Source organism: Crocuta crocuta, unplaced genomic scaffold (genome assembly GCF_008692635.1).
Source record: "Crocuta crocuta isolate KB4526 unplaced genomic scaffold, BGI_CrCroc_1.0 scaffold17, whole genome shotgun sequence".
Classification (NCBI taxonomy): Eukaryota; Metazoa; Chordata; class Mammalia; order Carnivora; family Hyaenidae; genus Crocuta; species Crocuta crocuta.
The window spans coordinates 1,652,586-1,663,647 of NW_027532041.1; the positions used below are offsets into that span (position 1 = coordinate 1,652,586).

Here is an 11,062-nt window from a genome sequence, read left to right on the forward strand (position 1 = left end):
TGCTCTGTCTCTCAGCCTTCCTTGCAAGCTCTGTCCTGTTGGTAGGCATTTGTTACCAAGTGCAGATAGACAAACAGCTTCAGGGTATTGGCCCTGTCTTTCAGTGTCTTTCTAAAATGATTAAAATGGGTCTTGCTCAGAATTCCTTCTAACCAAGCATGTGCCTATAAGAACCGTGCCATTAAGGAGGATTCGATCTTCAGGTGGGTAAGGGGCTGCTGAGAGGAACTACTTTTTGATCTTTTGCCTTACTTCAGTTGAGCAAAAATACTGAGATTTCCTAAATTACATTGCTAAATCTTGAAGCTTTCAGCTCCAAGAATGACAAAAAGAAGGTTTGGTACTTGATAATTCTAGGATAAATCCCAATTCTTCCCCTTACTAGGTAGGTAAGCCTCTGAGAGCTTCAGTGTCTTTATTTATGAATTCTAATAATTCTCCCATAGAGGTTATTGTGATGATTAGGTAAAATAATGTATTAGGTGCTCAAACAGGTACTGTTATCAAGTCTATCACTTGTCCTTGATTCAAGTTACTCCCTTTAGGTTTCCTTTGCCCTAGAAACTCGTGGTTGAGTTATTAGAACCACTCAAATCCTCTGGGATTACTTACTGGTGTAGACATAATGAAAACAACCTAAGAGTGGCATGGTCCTAGAAGCTGTAGTGTGAGGTGTCAGTTTCCACCTGTCAGTGCTGAGGGCTGGCAAAACCAGGAGTTGTGGTAATTAACATTTGCTGAGCAGAGCACTTAAATGTGTTAGGACTTTTAATTTAATCCCCACTACAACCCTCTCAGGTGGATCTTGGATTATTCCTAACACTAAAAATGAAGACATAGTAGTTGGGGGAGAATAAGCCATTTGTGCAAAATCACCAAGGTGGTAAGTAGTGGGCCAGGATCCAAACCAAGGTCTTTCTGGCACCAGGGCCGGTGCTTCACTGTTGGGCTATATGGCTTCCCAGACAGATTAAAGTATTCATATACCTAAACCCTTTGCATGTAACCTGAGAGCCCAGGCTCTTATTTAGTGATTTGAGAACTTCAGCTTAATATTTCACTATCAGGTCCAGTTGTAGGACCTTATTAGGAAAAAGTTCCCAAGGCCGTCCAATTTCTAGGCTGTGGTATAAATTCCCCTGGAGGATAATTTTGTGGTGGGCCAATCCCTCGTGCTTGTGGCTGGGTAGCTTTCAGCGAGGCCTCTGACATTTGGCATTTTTCCTGGCAGGCAGCCAAGGGGAGTAAGTATTTCTCTGTTTTCTTCTACTTTCATTCTTAACCATTTCCTCTCAAAATAAACAAAAAAGAACTCAGGGAGCTTACTAGTAGAAATGTATCTTAAAACGCAGTGAGGGAAATTTGTAGCTGCAGAGGAAAGGAAGAAAAAAGGTGATTGAGGGAAAGAAGGAAACAGCCATTAAAAGATGAACAGAATTCAGAATCCCTTTGAGCTAGAAAATTTCTGTCTAATTTTAATTTTTTTAATTAAAAACATTTTTTTAATGTTTATTTATTTTTTGAGAGACAGAGCACTAGCAGGGAAGGAGCAGAGGGAGAGAGAGAGAGAGGGACTCACAGATTCCAAAGCAGGCTCCAGGCTCCGAGCTGTCAGCACAACATGGGGCTCAAACTCACGAACTGCAAGATCATGACCTGAGCCAAAGTGGTACACTTAACCAACTGAGCCACTCAGATGCCCCAAGTTCTGTCTAGTTTTAAAAGCCACTTAGGTGCACCTGGGTGGCTCAGTCGGTTAAGCGTCCGACTTCGGCTCAGGTCATAATCTCATGGTTCGTGGGTTCAAGCCCCACACCAGGCTCTGTGCTGACAGCCAGCTCAGAGCCTGGAGCCTGTTTCAGATTCTGTGTCTCCCTCTCTCTCAGACCCTCCCCTGCCCACACTGTCTCTCTCTCTCTCTCTCAGAAATAAATAAAACATTTAAAAAATAATAAAAATAAAAGCCGCTTCAAGTCCTCAAAAAAGAGGTATCTCTAAGTATAATATATGGTCAGGCATTTCTTGATGAGCTATGGAGAATCCCTAAGGTGATTATTTATTTGTGTTTTGTCCCCAACATTTCCCTTTAGCAAACGTTTACAATGGCCTTCTCTTTCCTAACATTTAATTCCCAAACTTGATGGAAAGTAGCAAAGAATTGACTTAAGTTTGGATCCTTTCTCTTCCTGTTTCATGCATTATGAAAAGGTGCTGGCAGCTATTCACAAACCACTGACATGACCACTTGGCGTTACTGACCCTCTGTAAGGCGAAACACTTTTTTCCCCCTCCTTTTTCTTTCTTCAAGTGCTTAATTGCATGCTCTGCTTTAAGTGTTCTACATATTTTAACTCACTGAGTCCCCAGAATCCTAAGAGATCCTAACAATGATATCTGTTTAATAGATAAACTGAAGCTAAAGAGCTTAAGATCTGAGCCACACACACGAGGCTATGAAGTGGGGTGATGGTTTGATAGGAGGGCCTTTAATGCCACAGCAGTCTATCATGAGAATCAACTTTACAGAGTCTTAGGCACAAGGCTCTGCCAACAACTGGCATGATGGGCTCTAACTCACTGTTGCTTATGCTGCCTGTCATGTACCTGAAGCTCTCACAGTTATTTCAACCATTCGCAATGAAATCTATGAGAAATTAAGAACCTCTTTATATAGGCTCCTTAATCCCTCCTTAAATAGGCTCAGGACTCTTGGGCTTTTGTTCCTGTAGAAACTGGAAAGGATTCTATTTATTCAGTCCCTCACTGGACAGACACACATAGGCAACATGGCATAGTGTCAGAGTGCAGATATTCGAACCAGACTTGAACATAGGGGTCAGAGGCATCAACCCCCATGTAGTCAAAAATCTGCATATAATTTTTGACTCCCCCAAAACTTAACTACTAATAGCCTGCTGTTGACAGGAAGCCTTACCAATAACATAAACAGTCCATTAACACATATTTTGCATACATCTTTTATACTGTATTCTTACAATAAGGTAAGCTAGAGAAAAGAAAAATGCTATTAAAATTATATAGAAGAGAAAATACATTTATAGTAATATACTGCAATAAATGGGGGGAAAAGCCCACATGCAAGTGGACCTGCACATTTCAAACCTGTGTTGTTCAAGGATCAACTGTACTCTGTTTGAATGGTGGTTTTGCCATTGACTTGCTCAAGGTCACACTGCTTGTTATTGAAACTTTCTGTGTCTCACGTTCCTTATGTAAAATGGGTTAATGATAACATTGACCTCACATAGTTATTATGAGTTTTAAATGAGTTAATCCACATTAAATATTTTGACTGTGCCAGCACCATGGTAAATGCTCAAGCATGAAGTATCATTGAACAGATATTTAGGAAATAGAAGTATGCTAGGCGCTAGAAATAGAAGTCTGTAATCAAGTGGGGGAAAAGGGGCACATTCCTTCAATAGAGAGATTTACATGCTAAGCACCAGCAATGGGGGCTTAACAGCTAAACAAAACAATCCCACTGCAAATATTTACAAACTACTGGAAGAGGTAAATGGACAATGATAATCCAGTGTGGTAAGTAGTGCAAATGCTGGTAGAAAAGGGTAATATTAGAGCACAAAGTAGGGCAGGGGAACATGATGTTTAAGGATCACAAGGCTTCTCACAGGAAGTGAACTCAGAGGAGACCTGGAGGATAAGAAGGAATTTGCCACAAGAATTCTTGGAAACAGGATGTGAATTGTAAGGTATCTAAAGGATATGGAGTTTGTGCCTGTGCATGGGGTAGAGTGAGGGAGTCCTATAGGATTTGAGGGTTAGGATGCATGGGGTGGGAGGCTGGAAAGAAGGTAGTACCAGATTATTAAAGGTTTTTGGTGCTTTGCTGAGGGTTTTGGGTTTTATCTTGTATGCAATAGGGGAAGAGTTGTCAAGTCTAGGAATGATATGATCTGTAATCCAGACCAGGATGAAACATGAAACCAGGTATCCCATTACAGTGATACTCCTAGATGGTCTGCACTGGAGTGCTGGCCATGAGGATGGAGAAGAGATGTTTGGGAGATAGAGGAAGAACTGCTGGAATCTAATGACTGATTAGAGGAGAACGGAAGAATGAGGACAATTCTACATTGCCCTCAAAAATGGCAATAATCCTTCTAGGTATTATGGGTACTTGGAAAAATTTGAGAAGTACCGGTAGCGTAATGGAAAGAACATGAGTTTTTGGAGCTGAATGGAACTGAATTCAAATCCAGTTTTATCATTTGTTAGTCTCATATTTAGTATGGATAATAATCCTATCTCAAAGTTGATTATATGATAATATAATACATTCAAAGCACCTAGTGCAGTGCCCTGTAGACCTTTTTACAAAGTTGGCACTAAAGGAAGGAAGAAACTCCCAGTGGTGGCCGGTGGCAGTAAGAGCTCTTAACCCTCACAACCTGTATCTCTGCCTAACCTGTGATCTCTGCATAAGCAAAATTTGCTCCAAAGTTTCTACACATAATCTCCACTTGTGAACATTAACCGTGGAGGATGGAGGCTTCATCCCCTTCCCCCTTATCATTTGTTTGCTTTGGGAGCAACAGAAACCTAAGAGACTGCAGCCAGCAATCAAGAGTAGTATCACTGAAGATTAGCCAAAGCTATTGAGATAATAGCTACCATTTAGTGCTTATTATGGTTGAGCATTGTGCTTATAATTAATTATCTCTTCTGATTTTTCAGTTGTGGGGATAACACCTGGACATGTTCTGTCTCAGCTCTACGATAATTCCTGATAAATAATATGATATCTCTATTGAAGAAAGCTTCTGCCAACAATCTTCGGTGTTGTTTCCTCTAATCCACTTCACAGAAGCCAACAACAGCTGGAGTATGGGAAGGTGGGGGTGATTTTCTCTTAGTGAAAAATGAAATGAAGTCTGAGTTCCCACTGGATCAAGTATGAATGCCTCCCAATGACCAAGGTATTGGGTTAGAATTTCAAGAATGTGTTGATCTGGCCTCTTTAGAATGAGAAATGCTAATTTTGATTACAGAATATTTTTCTTATTTAAACTTTATTACCATGTTAGCTGAGGATTCTTCTTTAAAAAAGAATCTAGGGGGTGGGGCATCTGGGTGGCTTAATCAGTTGAGCATCTGACTTTAGCTCAGGTCATGCTTTCACGGTTTGTGAGTTCGAGCCCCACATCAGGCTCGCTACTGTCAGCCTGTCAGCGCAGAGCCTGCTTCAGATCCTCTGTCCCTCTTTCTCTGCCCCCAGCCTACTTGCGCCCTCTCAAAAATAAAGGAACATTAAAAAAAAAAAAAAAAAGAGAGACTCTGGAAGTATACACAGCCTTAATTATCCTTGTATTCACTTCAGGATCTGTCTTCCAGTTTGCCATCCCAATCTTGTGCTCTTTTGCCTCAAGAAATATTTGGTTCTGCTCTTGTTTTTTGTCTTGAAAATTACAAGCTCTTTCCTAACTTTTGGTCTCTTGCTTTCGGTTTCTTTTGTTTTGTTTTGTTTTCCTCCCAAATCATTGCAATGCTGGTGTCTTCTCATGATTCAGACCTCAGCTCAGAAGGCTTTCTGACCATGTAATCCAAAAAAGTTGTCCCTCCCTCACATTATACTCTCACAGTACTTATCACTTTGTAAATAATCTTAGTGATGTATCTGTTTCCTTGTTTTCTTTTTGCTTCTTTCCACCAGTGTGTAAACTCCATGAAAATGAAAGCTGTGCCTATTTTGTTCACCACAGAATCCTCAGGGCTCAGAATAGTGCTTGACACACAGGTGGGTGTTTAATAAATAATTGTTGAATTAATTATTGAATTGTTGAATTATCAGATGAATAGGTAGTATTAAGTGTGAACTATATTTTCAACTTTCAAAGAGGTTTTTACAGATGCATTTGGAACTTCATTGGATGTATTTAAACCTAAAAACTTGCTATTTATTATAAAGTCCAAAATAAAATGTTTTAAAAATATAAGACGGGGTGCCTGAGTTACTCTGTTGGTAAACATCTGACATTGGCTCAGGTCATGATCTTGTGATCAGTGGGTTTGAGTCCTGCATCTGGCTCTGTGCTGACAGCTCGGAGCCTGGAGCCTACTTTGGAGTCTGCGTCTCCCTCTCTCCCTGCCCCTCCTCCACTCATTCTCTCTCTGTCTCTCTCTGTCTCTGTCTCTCTCTCTTTGCCCCTTTCAAAAATAAATAAACATTTAAAAAATTTAAAAATAAGATGGTATTGGTTTCTTTTTGGGGAGATAAAAATCTTCTAAAATTAGGTAACAGTGATGGTTGTACAACTCTGTGGGTATACCAAAAAACTTTGAATAGTACCCTTTAGACAGGCGAATTACATATGGCCTATGAATTACACCTCAATAAATCTTTTTTTTTTTAAGAGTACAATGCAGGGGAGTAAAAGGAAGGGATGTTTAAAATGAAGAGGACCAAACTTCAAAGTGAGTTTGAGGTGGAAAAATAGTGTAATATTTCTATTTTTAGCTTAGATATTCTAACTTTAGCAAGAACACAGACTTGCAATTTTATGCTTAGCATTGCATCCTCAGACACAGAAGATTTGCCCTTTTCTTTATAAGTACCACCTTTACTGTTTCTGTTTTAAAAATGTATAATGTATTTAGAGTACACTAAAAATTAGTCTTCTGTTTACATTTATGTGGTTAGTGTCCCCAGAGTGTTATAATAATAGTTTAACTTTGCTAAAAGATGATAGCAAGATAAAGATGAAAGACTTTGTTCCCTCTAACATGTCTCTCACAAGTATAATAGTTGCGCGCCCAGGCTACGCGATCAGATTGCCTGGACTGTTTCAGGCAATGTGAACTTGGGAGAGACTCTTAACCTCAGTTTCCCTATCTGTAAAAGGGAGGTAGAGGTAGAAAACTATTTACTCCATAATGTTGTTCTGAGAATTAAAGGAAATAATACACGTAGGGAATTTAGCACAAGATGTTAAGAGCATGGTAAATGCTCAAATTGTAGTAGTTGTTAGCAAATATTATTTTAATTTAGCAACATTTAGCTATAGGGGATTGAGATTATTAAGATACAGGTAAAAACAAGTTGTAGTGTGGTTGAGAATTGAGTATTAGAATCCTAAAAGTGAGGACTAGAAGGATGTAAAAAATTCTTATTCTCAGTTTCATTAACATTAGGTAACTATATTCAACATGTAATCAAGATATTTGGATAGTTTAAAGCATTTACTACTAGAAAACTCCTTACAGAGCTTGCTAAAGATAAAGCTGTGAAGTTGTATGAATATTTTTCAGAGAACAATATGTGATTCAAGCACTGCTATAGAGACCTGATATTTTAGGCTACATTTCTAATTAGTGGTATCTTATCATGTCGTCACTTTACAACTCATGCCTGTAATTTGAGCAACAAATCTTCCAAGAAGTCTCTTTTCCTCCTCTTTTGAGGTTTATTCAGCCAATAATTTTTCTATGGAGAGTAGCAAGAGCTTCTGACTATTTTTTAGGACTATTTTAACTTCTTAGGAGAAGGGAAACATTAGTGAAAATAACCACTTATAAAATAATAACTGATTGTGGTAAAAGAATTGCCATTTTGAGCTTTATTTGTATGCTTTAAAAGTGGGCCTTAAAATTTTCCCATATTAACCAAAATTCCAGGAGAGAAGAAAGGGAGAGTAGGAACCTAAAAGTACTTATAAGTTTCTCCCTTTTCCCTGATGGTTTATTCTTATTTGTATGTTATATTAATAGGTAAAATTCTGAGGAGCATTAAGTGAACCTCAGAAACTCCTAGCCACACAATTCCCCTATGTGAAGCTTATCTATAAATATTCTTCATGTAATAATACTTGGTGGTCATAAAGAGCTGTTTGAGGAAACTGGGGATATGTACATAGGATAAAAATTACTAAGGATAGGCCTGCCACACTTCCCTAACTGTGGTAAGAGTGGGTAAGTTAGTCTCTTTGTACTTCATTGTCCTCACCTTAAAAAGGGAATACGTGAACTTACAGAGTTGATGTGAAGGCTAAATGAAATAAAACACGTAAAGTGCACCAAGCACACAGTAAAATGCCAAGTTTTAACTCTTATTGTTGTGGCAGTGGCCTGAAAGAGGTAAAAAGGAGTTGTAGCAGATGCCTCAAAGACGCAAATATTAACAGCCCTAAAGAGGAAGGGTGTGTTAAAAGCATGGAGATCTTCCAAATTGCACTTGAGCTATTTTCAAAGAGGCACAAAGAGTACAGTCAAAAACTCCTTTTCTTTTGTCTTGGTAGGAGCCACAAGAGTCAGAGCTTGTGGAAGCGGGTGGGGGGTGTGTGGCAGGGACTGAGGCAACAGAGAAATAAGTGACTTTGAGGAGTGGGGCTGGATTTAGAAACAAGAAAACCACCAGGCTTGCTGCCACATGCCTGAAATAGGACTCTTTTATTTTCCCTGTTAAGAAATTGATTTAAAATCTGCTCAGAAATTGATAAGATTACATTCAGCCATGTTTACATACCCTACCTGACATGCAACAATATTTAAATCATATTAAAGATTGGAAATTAATTAATAATGGATTGACTTCTATCAGAAGGCAGAGTTTGGATTTAAAAGTCAACAGTCTCACAGTGAAGTTAGAAGACTAGTTACCTCCTGGCATTAGCACTTAAAGAAGTGTGAACTTGGTAACTCATTTCACCTCTGACATGGTTTCGTCAGCTGTGAAAAGAGGAAACTACCTACCTAACAAGCTGTTGTTGAGATTAAGGTTATTCATAACACCTTGAACATAAGAGGTACATTTTCTATTTTGTGTAAATGGGAAAAGGTTGAAAAATTATGGTGATGTATTTAAATACTTAAAGAGTGTTACCAAATATGCTTGAATATGCACTGACGTCTATTACCTTAATGGACCTCACTATTCTCAACTAATATCGATGCTTTTAATAACAGCAATTAATTCGCCGACACATTTTCCTCCCCTCGCTGCATTTCTCGGCACCCCACACACTCAGACGCTTTACAGTATTATTTTTCAAACACATTTTACCGACCTTACCTTGCTGGACGCTAATGGACAATAGGATTGAGTTCAGAAAGTGTTCTTATAAACAGTGCCTTTTCGACGTTTGTCCCGTATCTAGCTAGTGCCGCACTCTTAGGAGTTAACAGCAATTAAAGTAGCGATCGCCAACAGTCAGGAAAGGCGCGCAACGCTACTGTGTGATAGTTCAACTCGCCTTTTTCATTCTGCTAACCGAGTTGACGTCCCCGCGAGAGAAAGCGTATTCCTCCTTCATTTAAACAGAAGAGCCTCGACTCATTATTGGCGGTGCAAGAAGGCGACTCCAATACCTGGGCAGCTAAGGACTTGGAGCAGATCGGGACATGCCTTCTCGAGGCAGCACCCCCCGCACCCTCCAGCCCTGGAAGTTGGTGTCTCTAATCGTAAAATCTGGAGTCACCTTGACCCTCCCCGGGGAGGTGGGGAAAGTTAGCCCTGGGCCGGAGGCGGGTAAGTAAAACCAAAGTCAGAGAAGGGAACTTTCGCGAGCAAAATACGCCGTCACGTTTTCCTGTTTTCAGCTCAGCCTGAGACCCAGAGAGTTTAAGGGTGGCAAGAGCAGGTGGCAGGACTCCGCCCACCACATCGCCTCCCCGCCCTCAGCTCGCACGCTCCTCTCCCTCCGTGAGGTCCCGCCTCTTAGGCGCGCGCGAAGAGTTGCCACGCCGTGCATTCTGGGATTTGTAGTCTTGGAGCCAGGAACCGCCTCAGGATAAGCGACTCTGGCCTACATACCCCATGGTGCCGTGCGGCTCTGGCCGGTCCCGGATGTGTGCCTGGCGCCGGAAGAGAAGACGGCCCCCCTCTCTCGGCCCGGCCATCTTGTGGGAAGAGCTGAAGCAGGCGCTCTTGGCTCGGCGCGGCCCGCTGCAATCCGTGGAGGAACGCGCCGCCGAGCCACCATCATGCCTGGGCACTTACAGGAAGGCTTCGGCTGCGTGGTCACCAACCGATTCGACCAATTATTTGACGACGAATCGGACCCCTTTGAGGTGTTGAAGGCAGCAGAGAACAAGAAAAAAGAAGCCGGCGGGGGCGGCGTTGGGGGCCCCGGGGCCAAGAGCGCAGCTCAGGCCGCAGCCCAGACCAACTCCAACGCGGCAGGCAAACAGCTGCGTAAAGAGTCCCAGAAAGACCGCAAGAACCCGCTGCCCCCCAACGTCAGCGTGGTTGACAAGAAAGAGGAGACGCAGCCGCCCGTGGCGCTTAAGAAAGAAGGTAAAGCTGTGGTAGAAGGTGGGGGAGACCCGGGATGGAGGGAAGGAGCGAGGGCACTTACGGCTACCACCTGCTTCTGGAGTTCTGAGGGTACGCGGGAGACTTCGCCGCCGATTTTCTCGCGTTTCCCCCACACGACAAAAGCCAGGTCTCGCTAAGGTGCTGGGAGCGTGGTAGCCCCAAGTTCAAACCACCTGCAAGGATCCTGGAGCCACCCCCTTCCCGCTTCAGTTTCTGAGCGGAGGAACGTGCTCTGGAGATAAGCTGCTGCTCGAGCGTGTTCGCGATCCTGGGAGGCTGTTGACTTCCCGCCGGATTCCTTGGCGGGCGAGCGCATGGACTGAGGTTCGGGGAAGCTAGCCACTTGCTGAAGCTTTTGTAGTTACGGGGAAGCGTGGGGTCCACAGCTGCTTCTGCTCAGAGCTCTCCCGAGGCTGCTTTGAGGTGCGGTTGGTTTTTCTCCTGCCATCTTGTCCCACGATGGCGCGGGGTACCCCACTGAAAAGCTGGGGTGTCGGAGTTTGCACCTGAGCTAGGTCTGTGTTCTACGCTATCATACTGTGGAGCAAGCTACTGTTCCAGGTGCCACATGTGCGTTATTGTACACCCCCTCCCCCCCGCACTCCCATCTCTTCGACTGTTAAAAACTATTAACTTGCTGGAGTGAAGGAAGCTTTTGGGAAGAGAAATTTTGTTACACTGAAATAAGAAGCGGGAATTCTGAACGAAGACCTTTATTGCAGGAAATCCTGAGGCTCGTCCTCTTCCCCGTCACCCCCCCCCCCCCAA

At 42.3% G+C, this 11,062-nt stretch overlaps 1 protein-coding gene across 4 annotated transcripts in view; it reads left to right on the forward strand.

Annotated features, from left to right (window-relative positions):
- Window positions 1–9,848: 9,848 nt before the first annotated feature.
- The window catches only part of SERBP1 (SERPINE1 mRNA binding protein 1), a 13,348-nt gene continuing 12,134 nt past the window's right edge, over window positions 9,849–11,062 (forward strand). For all 4 annotated transcript variants that reach the window (XM_077776383.1, XM_077776385.1, XM_077776384.1 and 1 more), the window contains exon 1: window positions 9,849–10,273. In XM_077776383.1, the coding sequence (XP_077632509.1) occupies window positions 9,961–10,273 (313 nt within the window). In that variant the 5' untranslated portion in view covers window positions 9,849–9,960. The remainder of the gene's footprint in view (window positions 10,274–11,062) is intronic.